Genomic DNA, 27,130 nt, shown 5'->3' on the forward strand with positions numbered 1-27,130 from the left:
GTCTACGTTATTCATCATACGCTTTATGCTAATATTGCTAGACATGATTGTATATTGTTATATATTTGTAATTCACATCGTTCGACAAGGCTTCACTTGTTTGTCAACCTGTTCCCTCAACAATTGAATAAAATCAACTTTACTGATATTTTGAATGGACTTGATTTGTAAGAGGGATAACAGCCCACTTTATATTCGACTCCTCCCAACAGGATGCTCGCCAGTCTCCCGCCCAAGCAGTGCTGACTGTGCCATTGGCGAACCTGAACATCATTCTGACAGAAAAAGAGGAATATTATACTTTTTGCCCCTGGTCAATACAGCATAATCTATATGGAAAAGAATGTGTTTTTGTGAATGGAGCGAGGAAAAGTGGGAGAAAATGGGTGAACCATGTTTTTCTCGTCAAGTCCGTGACCTGATAAACTCGAGGATTTCAGGGTTCATATCGTTTGGCCTATCAACCCCCACGCATATTGAGTAGTTTCGTTTGATGAAGTAGCCCAGCCCAGTTATGTTGGGTAAATTTTACATTTTTTAGCATTCGAGATCATTTATCAGGTTTCTCTCATATCAACCCATGCTTCTGTCAAAATATGTGCACTTAGTGGCCGTTTATTGGTACATGAACTAGATCATCCGCCCCCTTTCCACTACCATGCACCGCTCTATCACTACCCCTCTCTTGTTCTTATTCTCTCCCCCTCCCTTCTTCATCTGCCCTCTCTTCCTATTTCTCACTCTCTCACATTTTCTCTTTAATTTACTCATGCCTCCCACTATCTCTCATTCTCCCTCTATCCCACCATTATCTGTTTTCTGCACTTCCATTAAATGTTGGGCAACATACTGTCCACACAACAATTGGTTAAACAATTTATCCAACTCTGGGTAGTTTTCAACCAATACTGTGTAGTTTTCACCCAAAGCACACATTATTGGATTAAAACTACCCAGAATTGGATAGAGTTTTAACCAATTGTTGTGTGGACAGTATGTTGCCCAACATATTTTAAGAGTGTGTCAATCATGCCCTTCTCACCTCTATCTCTCCTTCTCAGTCATTCTTCTATCTTTCTCTTTCTTCTCTTCATCTCTCTCCTTCCCCTTTTCTTCCTCATTCCTCTCATACACGCAAGTGACTGGATTGTTGTTGCACATTATCATTTTTTGGCATTCTTGTTAGTGTAATACATAAAGTGTTTTATACTCCGTAACCCAAATTCTCCCAACTCTCAATACACAGTGAAACTCAAGAATGACAATGACATTATTCATAAAATATCATGGTGATGGATTATCCCCGGGGATTATCATTGCTTTATTCACCACTTACCCCCAAAAGACATGGTAGAGTGCAACCATCTATTGTTCCTGCATGTTACTGTGTCATTCACAGTCCTAATAAGAAACCATTATGGTAAGTTTGAAGTTTACAAATCATACATGTGACCATTACTAACTGGATGATATTCAATCATAATAGCAACTTCTACGAAGCTAGCCCAAATCAAATTCATTTACAATGAAGGACAGACGCCCAAGTCACAAGTTTGCACAAGAGACAATAAGACAGAGGGGAAAAACAAAACACTTACAACATGTAACAAAATTAATCTACTCTGTTTCTGGCTTTTCACATTACACTACATCTGTGCAAGTTAACTTCAATATCTTGCCACAGTTCAATTTTACAATAACATGATTCATAAGTCACGTATTAATTACAGCCTATCAAATCACTATGCACACATTATTCTACTAGTATACAATGCAATTTGTTTTTGTTATTGCCCCTTTCCATATACAATGATATAGCACAGAGGTAAATAAGTTTATGTAATTATCTCTCATCACCAATATAATATGGTGAAATCCTTTCATAAACAACAACAGAAAAAATAGCACAGCTTTGATTCAGATAATTGCAGTCCAAATAATAAATTTACCATTTTTTTCAAACAGATCAGTGATTTAATAAATGTAGTTTTGTTTTCAATCGTTTATAATGCTGAAAACAGCTATTTTTTAGAATATAAAATATAAAGACAATTTCAAGTAAGATAACATCACATTTTAAAAAAATTCCGAAAACAGTTCCCACTTGATTTTAAAAACACATTCAGGAAGTAAAAAGATGAAAGATGTCAGAGATTTGAAGAGGTAAAGACAGAGTCTGTTCTCACTGGTGCAAATATTATTACACATGTGGTGTACATCCCTACATCTCCTCCTTCCTCTCATATTAAAGAGAGATAGCAGTAGTGATTTTTCAGATTGTGTTCATTGATTATTACAATGTGAACAATGTAATTGTCAGTAAAAGGTACTACTGCTATTCTATCAAAAAATAATAACTGGCTTGTTCTCCACAGAAGACAGTTTTAAAACACCAATGGGAACAGAAATGGAAATTTCAGTCGACAGATAGATTACAAAAATTATAAAAAGATTACAATTTCATAGATGATTGTTATACATGATATAAATGATTGTTTCAAAAATAGTTTGATTGTATTACTGTAAACATGATTTGCAAATATCTTTGATAGCCACTGTTTGCCAAGGTATGAAGTGAAAATATATAAATATAAATTTCTCTCTTTTAAAATTCATTTGTATACTTTCTTTATAAGTCTGTGACATTATTGAATAATTAAATTTCATTTTCTGTTATAAATGGCATTAATATAAATACAAAATTGATAAAGCACTTTGGGTTGAATTATCTAATGAAAGACCCCATATAACATCTCAAATTGAATATCTTTTATCAAAAGTTGATCCACTTATTAAGTTGTGAACAGGGGATTTCTGTTAACATTTTTAATACCTTTCCAATTACATCACCTGTTGACATTAAATCATGCACTGATACATATTTATGATCACAGAGCCCATGTGTAATAACATGCATGTATAGTTGAAAATTTTACTCCATGAAATCTATTCATCATTTACTGTTTATTAACTTGGTTGCCATGGCAATACATGTAGTATGATGAATGACAGACATAAAAAAGATGACAGAAAAATATATGAAAAATACGAAACTGAAATATACACAGCACAGTCACACGATAAGGTAGGAAACTGAAATAAAATATTGTAATTATCTAACAGCAACCTAAGCAATTTTTTAATACTCGGAGCAAACTATATATATGCCTTGTTAGGACTACACAATTGTTGCAGCAAATAAATTATATTTCATAACACAATGCAAAACTAACTATGCATTACTATCAGGTTTTTAGGTGGTTTCATACGGAAGGACTGATATGAAAGACTGGACAAGAGTATTAAGTAGAATTGTTTTCTTTGAATATCTGAGTAATATATTTTCCTGTAAAAGGGAAGTATCACTCTTTTATTAACTCTCATATCGCTCATGTGAAATTCACATTTGATATTTTGAGGTTCTGTTTCTTTGTAAATTCTAAACATATCCACGATTAACACTAAATACATTTTTTAAAGTCTGGTCCATTAATGATTTAGTACCCCACATTGGTACCTTTAATTATCTTACTGAAACATAACTCTAAAGGTGTGAAGAGCATCAGCTAAGCTAGATCTCTACCGTCTACGCTGAACAGCGAAAGCACAACAAAAAGGTGGGCATAAGGATACGACAATAAACAATTTTTACAAGAGCCTCAAACATCTCTACATCCCCATGCGATGGAGTTACACAAACCCCCTAACCCTTAAAAAACCTCATTGCATCTTGTCTAGGCACACCTCGACTGGAGGTGGGATTGAGGATTCAACTCACACTTCATATATATTAAAAGATTTCATCTTGCCTATAGATACGTGTCAGAAAAAAAAACATACATGTAATCTAAATATACACTGAATGTTGCTAGGACACTGTTGATTAATACATGCCGGCTTTCTTTTTCAGATTGTCTTGTTTCCACTTGGGAATCGTGGCGTATTTCTCATAAGGCATACCAAAGAGCTTCTCAAAATCTTCCTTTGACAGGTATTTCTGTAGATACAGATATAGAATTGGTGAGAGAGATGCAAATAGACATAAGAATACAAGAGAGAGAGAGAGAGAGAGAGAGAGAGAAGGGGAATGAGATACAAGGATGAAAACAAAACAGGAGTTAATTGGTTAAAATTTCATTTTAAAGTCATTTCACGAAGTACATTTTACTTAAGCTTAATTTCGGTTTCACAGAAAACCTTGAAAAGTTTGGATCAGCTCCTTAATGATTAAAAGGTAGCTACATCATCATTATGATCAAGAATTACTTTCATATTATACAGCTATGGGGAGGAGGGAGGGGTTGTTCAATAGCCAAATTTCCAATGAAAAAAAATGTCACCATTGAAAAATTTACAATTCATTAAACTATGAAGAACCTCAATTTGTATGATTTCAGTGTTGTAACTTTGCCATTATAGCAACTACATGGTAACCTTGATTTTGATTGGCTGCTGAGCCCCGTTACCATGGTAGTTACCATAATGGCAAAGTTACAATTACTTGTAACTCTTTATGAAACGGGCCCCTGAAGTTTAAATCATTTTTTATAACCCTTTGAATATATGGTTATAACTGAAGTGAATATTAATTGTATCGCTTATCGTTTGACTGTACAATATACATGTAGGTTTTTTTTATACCTTAAGTACTACTTTATCTCAATACCAAATCAATAAATAGCAGAGGAAATGCACTTGAAAATTGCAAATGTGAATTCCTTACTTCTTTCTTGCTGGCATTGATTCCTTCTGGAGGTTCCTTGGCCTTTAGTTGATCAAGGGAATACTTGGGACAGTTCTCAAAACTGTCTTCTTGTTCTTCAGCCGCTTTCTGTATCCAGTTCAGACAAAAGAGGGTGTGAGAGAGAGGGGGGAGAGAGAGAGAAAAACAGAGAGAGAAAGAGAGGGATAATGAGATAGAGGGAGAGACAGATACAGAGATACAGAGAGAAAGTGGAAGAGCAAAGAAGGCAGGGATAAAGAGAAAAAGAATGGGATAGAGAAAGACAAAGAAAGGGAGAGAATGTGAGAGATGGAGAGAGAAAGAAAGAAAGGAAGGTGGAAATATTTATCAGATGAAGTTAAAGTATAAATCTGATCGACAACATTTTACAATACAACAACTTGGGCCTGTTGCATATAGAAAGACTCTGGCATTTATTTCTACCAGAGTTTTTCAATGTGTTATTGTCAATGGCATATTTTTGTTTACAAGAGTTTTTTTTAAAGGCAAAAGTTTTATGCAACTGGCCCCTGGTATCTAATTGGCCATCACTTTTAACATCTTTGCATTTCAGTAATATATGGTTTGGGTGTACTTGTACTGTGCATTATCAAGAAATTAAAAGCTTGACACAACAAAAAATGAGAATGAGCTATAAAGAACATGTAGTTCTACTACTTCTCAACATTCTCACACGTGGAAACATTAAATAACACTTTGATGAATAATAAAGATAACAAAGCAAAGGGGAAATACAATATGACAGCATTGTGAAATTGTTGTAGTATATTATCATTGTGTATGACATTTATTAGAACACACACGTCTGCACACATCTCACAGGAAATATACTAATGCAAGTCACAACACGAATAACACGCACAAAAAATGTCATTAAGTTTGTTATCATACTGATAATGAAGTGTTAGTAAAGATATGAAACATCTTATGAAACAAGAACCAAAAGAGAACTATATAACATTACAAAAGGCAAAGGGTGTTACTCAAAGGGTAGTAATGAGGAATGAGGAAATTGATTTAAAATTTGAAGAAAAAAATGGTTTGGTATTCATACACAACTGGTATAAATGAAAGATGATTAATAACAGTATGAGGAAGGGAGTGGGTATTTATATTTTATTTTAAAGCTTGTAAGATATTTGTATTCTCTCCGCACAATGATTATTGCTACAACAATAATAAATTGCAAAATGATTTTCCACTTTAATGAAAAACGGACAAAGGCCAGTGTTTTATAGACATATTGTTACCCCAAGTATCAGATTCTTGACTTCCTACTTCTGATAGACGTGTGTGTGCACTTCACCACCTCCAGTCCTAAACTACTCAAATTTTCCTTGATTTCTAGCACAGAGTGCAACATTTTGATTGTGTAGTCTTATAACCATATCCTAACTAAACAAATAATTATTTATTCCCTTCTTTTTACACCATTCGTACTGCAAATACCTTGCCAGAGAACTAAATATTAAAGTATGCTACCAAACATTTTTGTTTTCCAATAAAGATAATATGGCCAGGATAATCTAAACCCAAATCAAAACAAAAAAAATTATATCATTAAAAGGTCTGTGTATCAAGACTAATGCTTCAGGACATGAGCCTTTATACATCTGGGAGGACAGTCCCCTTTAATGTGACAACAAATTATTGGAAAGGTGTGTGTCTCATACCTGACTGGCTACATTGTCATATACCCAGGTACAATAATGCATTCTGTACCTCAGCATCACCGGATATTATCATCGACCCTGCCATCGTCTTCCTATGGTCGCAGGTCAAAGGGTAAAGGTCACATGGAGTGATGATGATAGGTTAGAGGTGAAGGATGAGTGACCGGCAAGCAGTGATATGGAAGGTCAGTGCATGGGTGAAGGAGTATAAACTTGTCACAGCAATGAATAGGAAAATGATGAATAATACATAGAGGGATGATAAATTATAAATGAAAGACAAAAGAATATGTCTGTGCATGGATGAAGTAATATAATCTTGACACAACAATGAGTGAACAGTAGAAATGATAAATTATAGCGGGATAAATTGTAAATAGTATTAAAAAAAAAAGACTGGCCAGTACATGGAGGAAGTGGTATAAACTTGTCACAGCAATCAATGATGAGAGATGAATAATGGAGGAATAAATTGTAAAATGAAATACAAAAGAATATGTCAGTGCGTGGTTGACATAGAATATTTGCCATAGCAATGAATGAATAAATGATAAATAATAGAGGGTTATTAAATACTATTTCACATAAAAAGACAACAGAAAATGAGAACAAAAGATGGCACAGGAAAATGGGCACATACATGTATATAAAGGCATGCAAATTTTAGACAAAAGTTACAATAAAGAAAATAAAAATAAAATATTCTTGTTTGATAATGACACAGTGCATAGGAAACATAATAGGATAAAATTTAAAAATATATTAAAAATAATGAGTTAATATAATTGGACAGAAAATAACATTGAAACACATTTACCTTGGTATTCAAAGAAGACCTCCCCCACCCCCTCTCAACTTAAGAAACAACTAAGTCAAAACCCATAGCAATAACTTCAATTGAAATGCAACTTTTTAGCATTTCAAGGATACCATGATATGCATTCAACCATAGATGTATAGCACTGCACATCATTAAAATAAAAAGAATTTGGTAGAATTTTAGGTGGTTCACTTCATGCTACACATATGAATGTATTACACGCATTGATCATCAAAATAATGATGCAAGAACATACACACACACAATCAAACTCAGTACCTGACTGACATTTAATTACATGCACTTGTATGCATGTTCCTCAACACCTTATCTAGGTTAATTATGATTTTTTTCCCATTACAAATTATCAAAGCCGGCTTTCCTATTTTTTTTTTATTTTCAGCATAATAATTACACTATTCATAAGGGGCTTAAAATCAAGTACATACATGTAAGAGATGATCATCAACTCTATCACTGGAATCTATCAGTCTTGCCAACACACAACGTATCATCATTTTCCACACCCTGGGGAGTATTCCAGCCATAAGACATGTATGTGTGACTCAAAAAGGTTAAAATCATAAAATGTTATTATATTGTGTACTTGCAGGTCCAAATGGATTTACATTCATAGTACACACCCATGCCAACCCCTGCTTCATTAAGCCGATAGAAAGTTACACATATATTTGAACATGTTCTAGGGTGCTAGATCAGATTCTCGGTGATTGTAATTCCATCAGCTAAAGTTGAAATCTGAATGTTGGAGATTGTAATTCAGGGGAGAGTGTCATAAACATTTTTGTCCGACGAGTTGTCAGATCTGACGACTTTCCTTGATTTTGATTGGCTGAGGAGCATTGTTTCTATGCTAACTGTCGGATTGAACAGGACTTGATAAAACGTCAGACAAGTTCTTTCATGAAACGCTACCCAGGTTGCCAACAAGCATTTCTATGCCAACTTTATTATTTGTAAAGAAACAATTAGCAGAGAATAATTTTCCTGGTATCACACTGCCATTTACTCCACATTTTTTTAAAGATTGCTATACAGAACATTTTTTGTGTGAAATTTTGTAAACACACTGTACTAGGGTAATTCAGCGCTTTTTTCCCCCTTATGACCGTAAATGCTAATCAATTTTGATGGGGAAATTTATTCCCTGATAAGGGTTATAGGAAAATCAGTCCAAATTTTATAAAATACCAAGAAAAAATTGGGGGTTCCTCATTTTACACAAGAACATACTCCAACTCCAGCACTTTGAAAAGTCATGTGTAACTTTACAAACAAGTTTTAATGAAAAACCCTTTGTAACATCCACTTCTCTTCCCATGCTTTTACTAACTTTAAAGGTGGTATTCTCATAAATTAACCCACAATCCAGACTACATAATAATTTAGTCCACACATTTATAGAATGGCAGTTTTTCTCTTCAATATTTAAATATTCATTACAAATACAAAATTACCTAAGAATAAATTGTAATTCATTTATAATATATTTCCCAGCAATTCTATAAAGTCTGTACATCTGATCCCCTTCATGAAAGACTTTCTAGGATATATTTCTGCTTTTTGCATCATATGAAATCATGTAATGCTCTCAATTATCATGGCTCAAGTACTTCATGAAGTAAAGTAAAATAGAGAAAAGGGTAGTAAGAATGTATGAAAAGTGTTTATGGAAATGAATTTCATAGAGTATATTTTTCTTCTTATTTCACTGCTTAATTGATATTTTGGACACTTTTCACTACAGGATTAAAATGATCTATACTCAGTGCATGAGCTGGTAACAAGCAATCTGTAAAAGTGTGGTCTAAATCTAAAGTGTACCTCAGATTAACTTCATCAATGCTATGAAAATACAAACAATATATATAAGTTTAATTAGACCCTGGATCTCATTCATGTCAATCATGCTCCATAATTTGAGGTGAACGATTCATGCCATATTTGGTTAGGAAAAATTCAACCTCACCTTGACTTTTTTCTGTCAGACGAACAAGTAATCACAACGAAACAGAAATAATTCAAGAAGATGAATGACAAGAGAGCTTAAAAGGGCATCTGACCTATACTTTACTATGATATCTCTTGTAAGTCACAAACTTGGGTAAAATAAGGGAAAGAGCAATAGATTTTGAAATCCTTTTTTCAAGTAAATATGAAAAGTGATAGGAAGGATGAAGCATCAAAAGTGAGTAAAATAGGTTTAATGTGAACTACTGTCCTTCTACGTACTAAAACTTCTAGGAACAAAAAATGTTATCAAAACCACCAGAATGCGTTAGGCTTAGAAAAAGAGCTAATATAGATTAACAGCATTATAATTTAGCTTTGGTAATAGCAACCATAACAGTATATTGTACAACCTTCACACACAAGAAATTGCAACAAGAAGAGTTCATGTTAATGTCATTGCCTATTAAAGCATGAATTCAGAGATGGTTAATGATTGCTCTAAGTATAAGCTCCACACTTTGAAAATGAAAAGAGAATGCAAATGGACATAAAATTGTTTTGACAGATATGACACATTAGTTTTCTGCTCCATGAATGGTCATAACTCAGATGTAATTATATCAGATAATAGGTACAACTTACTTGATAATAATCTCTTTCATAATCAGTAAACATAAGAAATACACACTGCAATTGAGGTAACTTTGTTCTCATTATTATTGAATTTCTTTTTTTTTCAATTCAATCTATTTTTTAAATGCATTCATTTGTATTTAAGATAAATTTTTGTTTCAATTTTGTTAAATTTCATTTTTATTATTACATTTTTAACCTATTTTTTTTATTATCTATTTTTCATATAAATGTATGATTCAAATTACTCTTACCAAGTCAATAACGACGGCAGCATTCTGTTTGGCAAGCTCTTGTCTCATCTGATCTTCCGTTTGCATGCTCTGTTCAGAGAATAATATGAGGAAAGCATGCGTAACTAGATAAATTCTCGATTGCACAATGTCAAATATGCCTCAATAATTGCCCAATCTGAAAAATGTGCAATCAACTTCTCAGATTTTCAACAAAAAAATATAATAAGCTCATCATATTGTCACTGTTATTTGGACATCAACTCAAGACCTTTAAACTTACATTAGATCAATGTCACTTCTAAAATAAGTACATGAGCCACGTTTGAATGAAACCCTTAAAATAAAAGCATAATCGAATATCTTGTTTTATTTCTGCTAAAAAGGAATTCCTGATTTAAGGCTATAATCAAAGACATGAAAGATAGCATTATGGTTGTAAGACCCCAAACAATAAATTAATGATGATAATGTAAACTCAATGAACAGTCAATGGTTCTCACAAGAGCTGCCAACCTGAACAAGAACAACTAAGTATTTTAAAACCTGAATATCAGTATTTTTGTGAGGAAATCGGTATTTTCAAATAAATACCTGAGCACAACAGATTAAACTGAAAATAGAAATCAGTATTTGGGATGAAACCACCTGTATTCTTTTAACATTTCAGTATTACAAGTAAATACTGAAAATTAGAACCAGTTAGCAGCTCTGTTACAGAATATTGCCGAGAAAGGGGATGGGGGCCGGGATACACATACTGACCTGGAAGTATTTGTTATCCCATGCCATGAACCAACCAGTGAAGGGCACCGGTTCAAAGCCCTGCTTGACCTGGATGAGTTGTGTGTTATCGAAGTCACGACCGCTAGGATCCGTCCCAAGGTATTCCTGTTTCCATGGCAATGATAAAATCAACAATATATGATCAAATTCAAGATTTCAACAATCAAGTTTGGATTGTCTGTTTTTTCTTCAATTTGCTAAACAATTCCATTAAAACCCAGGAGAGTCAGTGGCAATATGTTCTTGGAGTGGTAAACCATAGATTCCTACAACAAAGGAAATACGAATTTGTTGTTTATTTACTTGGGTTTTTCTAAAACACATGGATATGACTACCTGATTGAAACTGTCAACAGTAATACATTGCATTAAAGTAAGACATTCAGATATGGTACTCCATAAACCAACATTGCTTGTCTGATATGGAAGATGAGGCAGCTTTCAGGTAGAAATGTGTGAACAAAAGAATCTTACAATTCAAGAATTTTACAATTTAAATACCTTGGCCAAAATTATCTTAACAAAACAAACAATCCAATGCACATTTGCAAGTTGTGATTTCATGGTATAGAAATCCCTCATTTCAAAATTACTCCTTTTTATTTTCTACCTAATCCAGTCACATATTTTTCTTGAATTTATGATGTATGTTGCAATCACAAATCAATACTGACCTAAATGTTGTTACACATTGTTCGTTTCCTTTTTTTTATATTCCTCTTACCTTTGCTGTTATCAGGACTTGTTTCTTTTCATCTGCATTTGCACCAGCACCAACCCAGACATATATCTATAAGAATAAAAATAACAATGATAATAATTACAATGACCTGCTGCTGCTGCTGCTGCTACTACTACTACTACTCCCACTACTACAACTACTACTACTACTACTACTTCTATTATTACTACTACAACTACTGCTGCTGCTGCTGCTGCTACTACTACTACTGCTGCTACTACTTCTATTATTACTACTACTACTACTACTACTGCTACTACTACTACTACTACTACTACTACTAATACTACTACTACTGCTACTACTTCTACTGCTGCTACTACTACTTCTACTCCTACTACTCCTCCTACTACTACCACCACTACCACCACTACCACCACTACTACATGTACTACTACTACTCCTACTACTCCTCCCACCACCACCACCACCACCACCACTACTACAACTACTACTACTACTACTTCTACTACTACTACTACTACTACTACTACTACTACTACCACTACTACTACCACCACCACCACCACCACTACTACTACTTCTACTACTACTACCAATACTACTACCACTACTAATACTATTACTACTACTACTACTACTACTACTACTACTACTACTACAATACTTTCCACTCTATTGGAATATCTATTAATAGATAGACATGTTATAGGTACAAACTCCCCCATGAAGGTAACAGCAAACTATCTTTAAAATGGTTGAGGAGAAAAGGACTTACTTCACTGTAAGCATCTAGGAGCATGACATCATCCACTATTAGATCATGCTGTGCGAAATTGCTAATCTCCTCCACCCTGAAGTTACCTGAAGCATTGGAACATTGGAACAGCCTTGGAGGTTGAGATGGTGCTTCCTCCTACAAGAGATGGAAAGAAAGAGGTTGGTTATACATCAGCAGGAAAAAGAATGAGCTTTTGGATTAGCCAATGCAACGTTCTCGCTACCACGCGTCACGGTTGGCGGGCGCCGACAACCCTGAAAATTTTCAGGGCAAATCCGCCAACCGTGAACTTCCCCGACAACCGTGGCCGACAACTGTAAAACAGGCCTAGATCCACAAAAAAAAACTGAATAATATATTTAAAATAAAAACAATCTGCTTTTCAGATCCTAAAATAAACTTGTCGATTATTTCTTCCACGATTTCTTCCCGGGATTTCTTTGCTTCGCTACTATGCTGTATACGATACGACCTCGACTCGAGGCCCAATTTAACTCTCTCTCTCTTATGTGGGAAGTGCGAAGATGTTTACCTCCCATTTATTTGCGTATCGCATTGCTCTCATTATTTACGTCTTTACAATGGTAGTAAAATAAGCTCAAAAATAAAGTGAGAAGAGAGGGGTACCGTGGGTTACTGGGTTGGGCAATGTAATTTAGATGTTACGAATTTCAGTTGATATTGTCATTTATTTTGTCAAAAGTAAAGTGTGTCAAAAAATAATATAAAAATTCGATCGAAATTTAGTTTCATCTCGTCCCAGGCCCCAACCTTATTATAGCTACATCTACATGAATTCATTGAATGCATTTCTGATGACACTGCCGTTGAACGAATTGAGAAAATTATTAAAAGATCACGTTAATAATGACAAAGCCACAGCCACAGGAATGGATTGATATAATGTCCAACTCATTTACTTACAGCAAAATGATTATTCACATTTATATTCCAATTTTACTCCATAATTTCCAAAGTCTTGATCTCTACATCGATCTTTTGAAAGTGTTGATTAATTTCGCGACAGTGTGTCTACCAAGATCTGTGTCACTGCACTAGCGCTCGCCATGGCCACATACATAATACAAATCGCACATGGCATCAAAATCTATCCGAGTCTTCCAAAATTAGATGGGATCCAAAACCGATTTGAATGTTTTTTTTTTCTTCAGATATTCATTGAATCTGTTATAATTTTCATAAGTAATAATCTTTATTAATTTTATTCACGCTTTTTATCATATTACGACTCATTTTTTAATGTGAGTTATACGTACAGTGTATTTTCATTTGTTTTGTTCTTTATTACTCTTTGCCTGCCAATTAAATAATGAACGCACCTGTCACCGTCCTGAGAAATGTTTTTAGTCATTACAGTGAGCATTCAGAATGCTTCATGAATTTGTTGTACAATTGCTTAACAACTCCCGGTAACAACTACGATTTAAAATAAAATATTATTTGAAATTAATTTGTGTAAAGGAGAAAGAGAATAATGGGAGGTGGTCGTGGGCAATGTAAATGAAAATGATGGGATGTTTGTGACTTTGTGGGGGAGGGGATTGGCGAAAAGAAGTCAATGTTCGGAGCGAATTAAATTAATATTCTTTTATGGATGTGTCTACTGTGATTGTGGCTGTATAATCTTTATGGCGAGTGGAAAATCAACCCTTGGACTTGGTCGGGAGGGGTACGTGATTCAATAGATTTCAATAAAAGTACACATTCAACAAAGTGGAATTGACAATTCATTCACAGATATTCATTTCAGGGCCGCGGAAACAGGGGGGGGGGGACTGGGTGGGCTTCAGCTCCCCCACTTTTTTTTCCAAAACCGTGTACAAAAACAGGACCACCTGATTGCGTTTTTTGCATGATGGTCAGCCCCCCCCCCCCACTTTCAAGACCTTTCCGCGGCCCCTGCATTTCAAGTACGAATTATTGAAGTTGATATGTGTGAACGTTTTAGAGGATATGTATTTCGTTTGCCCACGCCCACATGAGTCGCTAGTATAATTTGAATATCGCTGAATGAATTTTTCAATTTCACTTATGTCGTTATATATGTTTTATATCGGAATTGTGTTTTATATATAGAGTTATCTTTACAACGTCGTTAGCCTAATTACTGCGAGTGGATTATATTTATGAAATGAGTTGGAATGTGAACGAGACGCCCCAAAGCCGATGGCACGTGATCTAATTAGTATTCACTTTCTGGGTTGAGCCAATCATTGTGCTTGAAAACGGGTTTCCCCGAATTCCCGCCCTTGGAATGACTGTGTACCATGTGCGTGACCTGTTAACCTGTTGTATGAATGCGAATCAGCTGGTTTCGTGACCTCAAATATTCTTCATGTTGTTTACGCTGGATGGGGGCTATAAAAAGATCTTTCTGACTCTTTTTTTTTTCAATTTTAATAATCTGTTCGTGAATTTCTGTAACTTGAAAACTGATGCAATTTATTGAATCACGTACCTCGATCTTCCCATTCATGGTGCAAGAAAATATTTTTAAAATTTAAAATCGCCAAAATATACATGTAAAGAAAGATTATTCAGCCGTCATCATCAGTAGTAGTATAGACATGTCTATAAATATGCATTCGCTTCGAATATTGACTTCTTCACCAATCCCACACACACGTACGATCTCAACATCCCCTTGTCATTGTCCACGCCACGACCCCTCCCCTTTCGCGTTCCCCCTTCGACCATCCTAGCTACAACCCTCCCCCCCCCTCTTCCTCTCTTTCACACACGCTGTATTTGTAGGCCTACATAGTGCATTATTTAAAAATACAAATCTGCTTTCCTGTCAATTAAGCTTTACTTTCAAAACATTTTAAATCGCAATTAATTATAATAAGAACAAAATCGTAATATTAAAGTATGATGAATGACTAAAAATATTTCTCCCGCTCGTGATGGACACATTCATTATTTTATAGGCGAGTATAGAACAATACAAATGAACATAGCAATAATTGACAGTGATAAACGAATCTTGATTGGATATTATTAGTATAAACATCATCAGCAGAAGTCTTAATTATGAGAGTTATAGTTTCAGTGAGTATCTGAAAACAAAACAAACATGCAAATTATATCGTCTCATGAATACCGATGCCCATTATTTGGAAGCCTCGGAAGTTTTCTTCCGAGGCTTCCAAACAAAGTCGGAACAATCTTTGGATTGAGTAAGGGCGTGGCGCGGCGCGCATGCGGTCCGTAGATGTAGTCGGTCATTGACACGCATTCACAAAATGAATCGCACTTTCTAAGGACGTAGCGATCTAGACATTGGAAAGTATGGAGTACGTTATCGATGTCATTGATGTGAATAAATCTATAAACTGTAAGTATAAAATGAGATTGAATTTAAATCTTTTCTTTTGACCTTTTTCATCAGTACTTGCCTTTCTGCTTCAATCGATCGCAATTCGCGCAACCGTTACGGCTGTGTGGCCGGAGAAGCATTAAATAGACATAAAATGTGGTGCATTTAGCAGCAATCTAAGCTCGTCGATATTGATATTTTCGATAGCTACCGCGCTCCGCGAGGGAGGGGGGACACCCCCCTCCCGCAACCCTCCCCCCGTGCGTGCTTCGCACGCACCAAGGCCGCTGCGCGGCTTGCGTATCATCGCTTCGCGCCGCCAAGCGTCAGAATGAACCTGGCGAGAACGTTGAGCCAATGTAACTAATCCTAGATCAAACTCTAAAAGTTGTGTTGTCTAATTCTATTTTTTCACTCTGCCCATAAGAGGAGGGGCCAGGAATGTGGGGGTGGTTGGAGGGAGCTGTTGGTAGGTCCCTTTGTACCCATCATAAATGAGCAAACAGCACTACTTCAAATCTATGAAAAAAACACAGCTTAGCAGTTAGCTAAAAAAATACAAGATTGTCAAGATCAACTTTTAGACATGCCTGTTTATAATAAACATCTGCCATTCGAACATAAACCCCACTAGTTCAAATACATGTTCAATCAAAGCAGATAGCTGAAGATTTCAATGAGTTTTATTGTGTCACGGTGATTATTTTTTTCCTCTGGAGGGGGGAGGCAAATTTTTCAGTTCCTAATGAATGGACTAGAATCAATACTTGGACTCAATGGCCCGTCTGAAGTCAGGTTTAACTTAGACCACGGTCTAAGTCTGTGCTAAAATTATGGGGAGCCAAATATTCCAAGATTCTGTTTATATTGTAGCTTTGTTATGTTTACTATTTTGTTTCTTTTCACTATCATAATAAAGAAAAATATTTCGGTTGTCATTCCTAGATAAATGAATGATAGGAGTGTCAAATGAGTTAATAAATTGGATGTTTGCTTTTAAGGATTTGTGCTCCAACTGGCTATCCATAGTTAAACCACAACTTTAAACCAGGGTCTAATTTAAACCAGAGTTCAGAATACGTGCCAATGAAACAGGCAGTAGACCAAGTGGGTTAAGACCAAGAGGGAATTCAAAGTAGATCTCTTACCTGGAGACGTGGACTTGATGCATATTCCTGCTTTCCTCCAATGGCCTCCCAGAATTCTGCCGTCTCCTTTCCTTCCGCTATAAGGGAGTATGGACTAGGAAAACATAAACGGAAGAAAAATCCTTCAATTTTAATGAGCTACTTGTTGTTTTCTAGCTGTTTTATAGCCATTGTGTCTCCTTAGTAAGCATTGCATTCTACCCAGGTGTCAGACATTTTTTCCAAGCGATAATATGAATACACAGTCCCACATGAGCTTATTTGTGTTGGCAATCTTCAGTGTGATTGTTTTTTGTCTTCATGATTTCACAAAGTTAGGTTAATGTTAATGCTACCGAGGGGGGGGGGGTTGTTTCATCGGATAAAAACATCTAAGAAGACCTCTCACAAAACGCCCTCTGATCTATATCAACAATGATATGCAACTAAATCATTCAACCACTAGATTTAAGATGTGTCTGATTGGATAGTTGTTTTTTTTATCTGGTTCTTACCACTTGGGTTGCAGAGTGCTGGCCACCTTTTTACCTAGTTCTCTTTCATCTCCACTGCCACCCTGCAGAATATGAATGGAGAAAAAAATTACATAGCATAAGGGGGTATAAAAAAAAACCCATCTATTTGCAGTCAATTGCAAATTTCAACTATAAATTCAGTTCATTACAACTGTTATCAAATGCAGACATCAATTGCAAATTCACAATTCATTGCTAGAGTTATCATTGACTTGGGAACCTAAAATTGACTTGCAAATGAGCCAATGTTAACAGACAACATCTAAGGATATTGTATGATCAATTCTTTTGACACCTGTTTACAAAATTCTTCCTGGTAAGATTGTATTTGTTGTACTTGCCTTGCCTGCCCAGATGGAGAGCGTTTTGGGTCCTTTGACAACAAAGATATCATTAGAGTTGAGTGACTTGGCCGAGGCTTCAACCTGGTAGAAATAGTGAATACAAAATATTAAAAATAATGAATACAATATATCATTCTCATCCCATGTCCACATTATTTCAATTTCCATTTCCTATAGTTTCCTGAATCTGTCTGTTCATCAAATACTTTCTTTCGTACAGCAATCCTCTATGCAAGGCTCCACACTAACTTTTTTTCTTGATGACGATAGGTTCACCAAAATCATAAATTTCATATTCTTCGTGGCCCTAAAACAATAGAAAACATTACAATTTATCAAAACTTTGGTAGCCCGACTGGGCCACCAAGTGTGGGCTTTTACAGAACTTTGGTGGCCCAACTCTCATTTTTGGTTGCCCCCGGCCACTGCTTATGTCGAGCCCTGCTCTATGGCAATAAATCTTGAAAAAATTTCAAATTCTGTGACCCTCAACCTTAGTTTTCTTTGCCCGTAGTATGTGTGTAAGCATCTCTCTCTCTCTCTCAATCTGTCTCTGTCTATCTCTTTCTCTTGAACTATTAATATTGTTGTCTCTTTGCCTGTTTCTGTCTTCCTCCCCTCCCTTAACTTTCTCTCCCTCTCAAATTGATTTTCTTACCTCTACAGCCCTTGTGTTGAATTCATTTGTTCCTTTCACTTGGTACATTCTTACTTTGTTGCCCTTCTTATCCTCCGCCTGCAGGTTCTTGAACCCACTGGATTTCCCCGCCTATGACAAAGTGGAATGATCCAAAAAATGCATTAACACACACACAAAAGCAGTCATTTCATGTTAAAAAGAGGGGTGGAATCTTACTCTGGGGGAAAATAGTCGAAGAGAGGTACAGTACAGATAAGACAAGACATAACACTACATAATACAATCATGTACATAAAATCATACATCTTGTATGATTAAGATGGTGTTTCGATCAAGCCATATAATCATGTAATTTAAAGGAAGCGAGAAAAACACATCAAAGTAAGAATATTAATCATTAAGATCCAACCCATCAAAGCTTTTTTTTTTAATCAAGCATCTATCCTACAAGTAAAAAAATTGCTCTTTTTTTTGGCTACATAATATATATACCTACTGCATGTTCCTTCTACATTTATTTACATGCAATTATTCAAAGATTTTTCATTTAATCTACAAATTACACCAATTTAGCCATTAGATATTAGACTATTCACATGCACTTCCTTCCTAACACCTCTAGAGCCCAACATTCTGTAACAGGCCATATAAAAATATATCAGTATTAACTACTTGTATTAGCTACTGGTTATTCTTAAACATGCTCATGCAGGAAAGCAGGCATGCATGCATGCAAATGCAATGAAAGAAAAATATGGCAAAATCATACACGACAAAACATATGGTACCCAAAGTCCCAGGTAAATATCATGTCGTAAAGAATTACATGTATTCTCATGTAGATTTATCATAATAAAAGAGTCCTAAGTAGTGTCTGATTATAAATCATATATCTATTGGATGACAATCTGCTATTTACAAATGGGAATGTATTCTTCTAAAGTACATCAATCTTGTTGGCAAGGGTCTAGACTAATAATAATGTGAATTACAATAATGTGAACAATGACGGTGAATATATATTTTGCATAATTTGGTGTGAAAAATTGCTTTGACTCGGGTGATTATTCAACTAATAATTTTTTTTTCAAAGAATCAACCCTCTTCTTGAAATTACAATGATCCATAGTGTTATGCCATAAAATGTAGAGAAAGGTTTGCAATTTTGAATGAAAGGGTGAAGAAAAGATGATTGCCAGTGTACAAATGGCTTCAATACAACAGGTAAGAAAAGGCATCGAAGCTTATTGCAGGTAATAAAAAGACACCTTCATATCCCTGTATGAGGTGATCTTGTTGATCTCATAATACCATTCCCGATAGCCTTGCAAATTTTAGATTTTAGCTGGCAATACAAGCTTAATATAATTTTTTTTTCTTGCATATATTGGCATCTCACTCAGAAAAAATGGTTTTAATTTTTAATCATTTCATCCATGGACGTACACAGCAAGGGAGGGGGGCAGTCCCCCCCCCCCCCAATATTTAGAAATTTTGAAAACTTAACATTTTTTCCTGAAAATTTTCACGAAATTCACCAAAAGTTTGCAAGAAATCCTTCAATTTCACTTTACAAATAAAAAAGCACCCAAATGACAAGCTCAATTGCTTCACTCCCTCGCTTTTAAGTATTAAAAAAAAAAAATTAGGTGTCCTGCCCCCTAGCAAAAAATATCTGCCATGATTTCATTTGTCAATATCATGAGAACCTTAAAAAGTATGCAATAATTTGGATTTTTAAAAATTTGAACTTGTAGGGTTTACATGATGACTGCAGAGAATGTAAAAGTGAATCAAATGTTAAGATTGTAATGCAGAATTTCATCATCATAAGGTCTGGTAACTTCATTTTAAGAGGAAAAGGGGTATTTGTCCTGATACTTTATTATAATTTTGTGATTTGTTACAGCAGAATTAATGATAATAATAATAATGACAGCTGAAGTTTAAAAGTGCTTTTTGCCAGAAGATACAAAGCGCAACTATTACTGGTGATTACTATTATTTTGAAACCACATCGGACAAAGTAGTCTCTATTACAAAGCAAACTATGAATGATCATCAGTGTTGTGTCCGAATCCGGCTTGTCCGAGGCCAAGGTCAAGGCCGGATCATGCGATGACAAGGACAACTTCATGGCCGGATTGCCCGAGCAAAGGACAAGGACGATCTACCTGAGGACAAGGCCAAAGCTGGAAGGGTCGAGGCCAGACCGAGGTTGAACATTTTTTTTTAAAGTAATAGCATGCGCACGTGCATTGCAAAGTCGAGTCTCCGTCACGTCATTGTCAGTACAGCATGCATGCAGTGCGGCTGCGCTGCATGAATTAGCTTTGACATCAAGAACAAAGTAGAAAGACATAAGAAAGAAGGACGTACTCATACAGATGGATGGGCGTACTTGACAGTCGACTCTCTCCCCCCCCCCCTCTTTTTCTCTATCAGTTTCAATAATATTTTAGAGAAACTGACAACATTCGGCATTTGCACACCCTAAAATTATCCCTGCCTCGACCGGCCTTGACCCAAGGATTGCATCCGAGGCCGAGGATTAACCTCCGTCCTCGAGGATGAGGCCGAGGACGATTTTGTGGCCGGCCTCGAGATCCACAACACTGATGATCATTAAATTACTAAAACTGGTCTTTAAAATGTACTTAGTGGAAGAAATGATGGGGATGGTTCTACTCTTTTGTTGGGGTATAAATATTTACACAACATTTTGTGCAGCTCCACACAATCATACTACATGTAAGGAAGGGAAAGAAAAGCATGAATATATTTCTTGGGAAATCGAAAAACAGAAACAGAGAGAAAGGATTATGAATGGACAAAGATGCTTTATCATCGCCATGAAGGGGAAAACTCAATGTACCTCCTGCCCTGAAGTATTTGAGGAGCAATGGCACGTGACACTTTCTTGGTATATTCCACATGATGTATCTCTCAAAATGAAGAAATACAACATGCTTATCACACTTCCATATAAAAGTTTTCACTTTGAATATAAATATTGTGAAAAGGTAACACCATGAGAATATTGAATGCTCTACTCTCAGATAAGTTTCATTATCATGACTTTTGCTACTGTAATTTGTTTCACTGGAATGTTACTGGAATCAAATAGCATCAAACAGGTTTTGATGTTCCAGTATGCGGCATGAATCATTTAGGCTTATATCAAACAAATACTGAAGAATATATTACAGAATATCAATAAATTACAGACCAAATTCCCAATGAAAGATTAAGGGATGAGAAGCAGAATAAGTCATTAAAATCAAGTTAGCCACATGCTAAAGAATACCAGGGGAGCGTTTCATGAAAGGACTTGTCAGACGTTTTATCCGACTAGTCCCTTTTTATCCGACAGTTACCATAGTAGCAGTGCCTCTCAGCCAATCAAAATCTAGGAAAGTTGTCAGATCTGACAACTTGTCAGACAAAAATGTTGATGAAACGCTCCCCGGAATAGACCAAAATAAAATGGGAGAAAAAAAATAATTTGCACTTTTATCTATATTATATAGACCTTTCTATCAAAGGATGTTGTTTTCCCCAAGGAACTGGATAAACAAATATTTTCTCCATCCATTTTGGAACTTAATTACTATTTCTCATTTTTAAGATTTGTTTTGCATCTTTTTTGTCCCTTGGTAATTAATGTTATGAAGAAGGTAGATTACCATTCTGAGCTTACAATCTTGAATTCTTATCATTGAAAATGCGCAGTGTACTTAAATATTCACCAAGTGAAATAAAATTCAAGATGTGGTACTTGTGAGAATGATTGTCTCTGCATAAGATCATAACCAGTCTTCATTGTACACTATCAATTAAAAAAATATTACTTTTTTTTAATTTTTTTTTAATTGTCACCCAAGAGGAGTAGGTCATGGGAATTCAGTAAGATTTTCTCACATCAAGGAAGCCTAATCAACTATAAGCCTATACTTTCTATATCATATAAATTACTGTTGATCCTTTCATATTGTTCATTCTTTACTTCTTGTAGTATTGTGAAATTACAAATAATGTTGGGGAAAATGAAAAGTGCATTGTGACTGCGAATGTGATTATATTTTCCCCAATACTTGCAAAGAAGGTAGTTTCTGCCTTTTGCATAGAACATAAAATATCTGCAATATACAGTATGAAAGAGAGTGCATGGAAGCAATACTGCCCCAATTTGACAAAAGGAAGCAAGTACAAAGACATCATTTCCTGTAAAAGGACAAAACGTGTCTGTCATTTCCACAGATACTAATGTATAAGCATGCTGGTTAATTCGACATAAAGTACTTCCTCTCGTGATCAGCGTTTTGGGAAATGTTACCAGTATGTAACATATATAAAGGCATAAAAGCTCATTTTCTGATAGCATGTCACTTGCTTCCTTTTATCAAAGTAAGGCAGAATTGACAAGGTGCGAACCTCACAAGATCATTTAAGGTCAAATTCCCTTCAAGACAAAATAAATTGCTTATTAGAAATGAGGAAAGATGAAGTGAAATAATCTCATGGTCTGGGGTGCAAAAATAATATGACTTTTAGTTTAAAAGCCTTGTTTAGTGTAATTGAAATGCTTTGAGTTTAGTTAATTTTCAGTACTTCCTCCTCGTCGACGTGCTTAAATCCGCTCTCGCAACCGCCCTGTGAAGCAAAAGTAGATTTCAATAGAGTGATAAAGGATACAAAAGGGTAGGCGTCAATCTTATACGTACAAAATATGATAGAGGAATATTAGTTTAAAAGTTCAAAGTTTGGATAAAAGGTACATAAGCAATATTTTAATGGGGAGATGTGTTGACTGTATTGTTTAATGGGGCCCATAACATGAAGCTTAAAATTTGATCGTTGTGCTGATTTTTTACAATTGATTGCATTGCTTAATTATATAATATTGACTGGCCTTGAGGAGGACATCAAATATATTTCCCACAAAAAATCATATTGGTCCGAGTCTTTAGACGAGGGCAATATGGTTCTTTTAAGGGCAATATATTTGATATTCCCCCAAAGAAGAGCCAGTCAATATTTAGAGAATATTTAGAGAATATTCAGAGAATCTAGGGCAATACGGTTTTGTAAATGACCAGCTCAGATGTCTGATAAGGGTAATAATACATATGATTAATCACAGAAATCATCCCTATGATCAATAGCTAAGCCTTATGTTACAGGGCCTTGGTGTGTATCTGTATTTGCAGGAAAACACAAATTCATGGAAATATTAGAAGCAAACGCACAATAAATTTGGGGTAAGAAGTACAAAAAAATCATGCAAAATAGTTTGGACACATAACATGGCATTATCACATTAAACACCAACTGCACAAAATCACAAAACATTGAAAGGATTTAAAGCTATTAAAAGCAAAACAACTTTTCCCCTATTTCTCTATGAATGCAAAAGCAAATAGGACATAAATTGTCATCACAAAGGGAACACAACACATAATAAAAATGTCACAATATATTGAAGCAAAAACAGTCACTGCATGTATTCTGTCTTTAAATTCAAAACCGATAAATACCATACATTTCTCTAAGAAGGTATTCTAGGAAATCATGAAAGTCATTCTTCTATTTCACCCAATTCTGCTCTACATATTCTACTTCTCATCTTCTACTTGTTTACTACCATGTCAATGCATTCATATTCCTTGAATTTCTTTTCATTCCACTAATCATTGCATAACCTACATATTGATCTGCATGTACAATCAAGCTCAAGTAATCACTGATCTTTAATGTAATTTAAATTTCTACATAGGCATAACCATTTTTTACTGCATTATAAAAATATTTAATTCATCATAAAATTTTTATTCCAATTTTTATATTTTGAAGATACCCTCATTCTAAGATGTATATTTTTTTAATTCAGATTTTATCAAAATAATCATCATTCCAACATCCATATATAAGCCAATTTGAGTCTAAATTAATGTGTTTATTGGCTCTATAAAACTATTGTGAGAACAAGTTAGTTTGTAACCTCTGAACTTTTATACTTGGATCCCCATAATTATATATATAGAGTAATTCCCCCTCCCCCGAGAAGGGCTCCCAAAATGAATGAAAAGATTTCATTAAATGAGTTGTCATTAAGGTCTTAGGTGTTCTCCAGAAAGAACAGCTCTAAGAGGATCTCTCCTATGGGAAGAGATGCTCTCTCATGTGTTAATAGATATTATCCATGGGGAGCTGTCGGCCCAAGAAGTTCTCCTGTTACCATATTAATACTGAGCCCCTCTTACAGTCACAAAGCTTAGCGAGTGATCGCAGGACTGATTCTTATAAATTGATCACATTGATCATTATGTACAATCAATCATACAAATCTACTTCTTGATCGATCACTAAGCTATGTAATAAGGGTCCCTAATGCACATTGTGCAGTTATTCTGATAGAACTCACCAGATGGATGATCATCTTGCCTTTGAAAAGTTGGAGGAAGTGTTGGGGTTCTTTGCCCTGGACGACTCGGATCTACAGAAGAGAAGACATTTAGCAGAAAGCTTAGAGATAATTCCTTTTAAAAAAAATTATCTATGGTTAAATTCTTAATTCATAAAGTGTAAAATTAAGAATAATACATTTACATAGTGTACAGGTCCACATTTCTGGGCTCATGGCACTTCATGGAAGCACAATGTACACATGATCAAATGAAATAGACTAGAACAGAGTAAATTGTATTACAGTAACAAACAAAAAATCATCTTAACAAATAAAAATAGATGGTTGAACATAGAAAAAGGAATGACATTTCTTGTATTTCAGCTGTATCAAAAATAATTTTATCAATAAGGTTGGGTTCCCTTCAGGCCCAGTACCACTGCACCTACAGATGCAGAGAGGATGTAAGACGGGAAAGAATCTTGCATCCTTTGGAAAACGTTATATATCTGTTGTGAACTCTTTGCAGACGTGTTTCATCTGTTTCATCTGTCCACCGTGATTTCATTGTTTGCCCATTTTGTCCATTGTCTGGAGCGGATGAAAACGGATGGAAATTTTGCTTGTCCGCTGTATCCGTTATGAATATGTTTTGTGTTCGTCGGCCAGTGGGACCAGGCCATTACATAGCTTGTAAAAAGTCATTATCAACCACATTGAAATGGAAGAAATACTTGCAATGGAGACCTTTCACAATAAAATACAATATAGTTGATGAAACATCCCATTTCTGACAAGATTTGTACTTACTTGTACAGCAGCTCCATTGAGTTTATCATCCATTTGAGTGGTATGAAGGGCTGCTGCTCCTTGCTCGTCTTGGGATGAAGTCAGACCCTGTAATAAACATTAATCAAAATATGATAAACTATATTATTGAAGATGATGAAGATGATGACGACGATGATGATGATGACGACGATGATAATGATGATAATGATGATGATGTTGATGGTGATGATAATGGTGATGATGACGATGACAACGATGACTATACATCACAGCACTTTTACAGTTCTAAACATCAATTTTGACAAATTTACAGACCCCTTAAATTTGTATCATGTCTAACTTTGAAGTAACATCTTTATTCTGGTTATGGGACTATACAAGAATTCAAGATTGAAGAAAGAATCAGAATCTAATAACAAATATAGTGGTTATCATATCAGTAGTGTGTCATGTATAGCATTTGTTCTTGTCAGCTATAACACTCTTGATGCTCTACAATCATTACCCAGGCTGCCAATAGGGCACTTGATCAACAAATTACAGTAAGGAGAGTCTCTACCTCCCCCCCCCCTCTCCCTTCCCATCAAGTGTGAAATACAATTTCAGAAAGGTAATTTATAATACAAATAATTTCAGAAGTACATTGAAAAATATGTGTTTGTGATTTTAATTGATGTTCTTTATCTCTTGAATTTGAATATGGAAAAATAAACTCATCCATGAATAGTGAAAAATGAAATGAAATCTTACCAGCCAGTAGTAAAGGAGGTATCTCTCCCTGCCGCCCTGCTTGTAAGTATACTTGACTATGTACGAGTCTCCACCGAAGAACTGACCATGTAGTTCTTTGTCTTGCACCTTAGGCTCAAAATTCTCTATCCTATAAACCTATGGTAACAAACAACAGAGAAAGTACAGAGAGTGTATCACAAAGATTGAAGTGTGATTTAAGATCATGCTGGAGCATCAACGAACAGGGCCCCCGTCTTACAAAGAGTTACAATTGATCCGATCAATCGTAACTGTGGACGGCCAGCAACGTCAACATCTATTATGCATATTTGTTCAAAATATTTTCAAGCTAGTAATAATTATAATAATAATAGTCAGTTCTTGTATAGCACATAACACATTACGAATAACGTCTCTATGCGCTTCCAAAGGACTTGGATATTATCTCATATAGCTACGATGTATATTCATGCATTCATTGTTTTATTGAAAATTCACTTCGCTTCTCTTTGCATCCAGAGGACATTGTGCAAGTTTTTTGTAAAAAAAAATTATGACACTGATGGATTTCCATAGAGTTACGATTGATCAGATCAATCGTAACTCTTTGTAAGACAGGGCCCAGATAATATTCAATGTGTAACCTCAATGATTAATTCTGAATGTGACCAATGTGCCTGATCCGGGGCCCGTTGCAGAAAGAGATGCGTTTAAACGCAAGTCAAAAAATCAATCGCAAGTCCCAAATGCGCGCTGTTGATTGGTTGAAAATCAAGTTGCGCATGATTTTTAGAGTTGCGATTGATTGCAACTCTTTCTGCAACGGGCCACAGACCAGATATGTTATGTATCGCACAAAACTTGGA

At 35.3% G+C, this 27,130-nt stretch overlaps 1 protein-coding gene across 6 annotated transcripts in view; it reads right to left on the reverse strand.

Annotated features, from left to right (window-relative positions):
- Positions 1–1,282: 1,282 nt before the first annotated feature.
- The window catches only part of LOC129264565 (advillin-like), a 45,333-nt gene continuing 19,485 nt past the window's right edge, over positions 1,283–27,130 (reverse strand). For 3 of the 6 annotated variants that reach the window (XM_064098147.1, XM_064098158.1, XM_064098136.1), the window contains exons 12-25: positions 26,283–26,420; positions 25,551–25,637; positions 24,759–24,830; positions 22,946–22,987; positions 18,353–18,463; positions 17,692–17,775; positions 17,330–17,391; positions 16,836–16,929; positions 12,345–12,482; positions 11,588–11,653; positions 10,843–10,968; positions 10,099–10,167; positions 4,724–4,831; positions 1,283–3,997 (exon numbers count right to left, since the gene is read on the reverse strand). In XM_064098147.1, the coding sequence (XP_063954217.1) occupies positions 3,884–3,997; positions 4,724–4,831; positions 10,099–10,167; positions 10,843–10,968; positions 11,588–11,653; positions 12,345–12,482; positions 16,836–16,929; positions 17,330–17,391; positions 17,692–17,775; positions 18,353–18,463; positions 22,946–22,987; positions 24,759–24,830; positions 25,551–25,637; positions 26,283–26,420 (1,311 nt within the window). In that variant the 3' untranslated portion in view covers positions 1,283–3,883. The remainder of the gene's footprint in view (positions 3,998–4,723; positions 4,832–10,098; positions 10,168–10,842; positions 10,969–11,587; positions 11,654–12,344; positions 12,483–16,835; positions 16,930–17,329; positions 17,392–17,691; positions 17,776–18,352; positions 18,464–22,945; positions 22,988–24,758; positions 24,831–25,550; positions 25,638–26,282; positions 26,421–27,130) is intronic. The other 3 variants (XM_064098185.1, XM_064098169.1, XM_064098180.1) reach the window with 1 other exon arrangement.

The sequence above is a fragment of the Lytechinus pictus genome, chromosome 1, assembly GCF_037042905.1.
Source record: "Lytechinus pictus isolate F3 Inbred chromosome 1, Lp3.0, whole genome shotgun sequence".
Classification (NCBI taxonomy): Eukaryota; Metazoa; Echinodermata; class Echinoidea; order Temnopleuroida; family Toxopneustidae; genus Lytechinus; species Lytechinus pictus.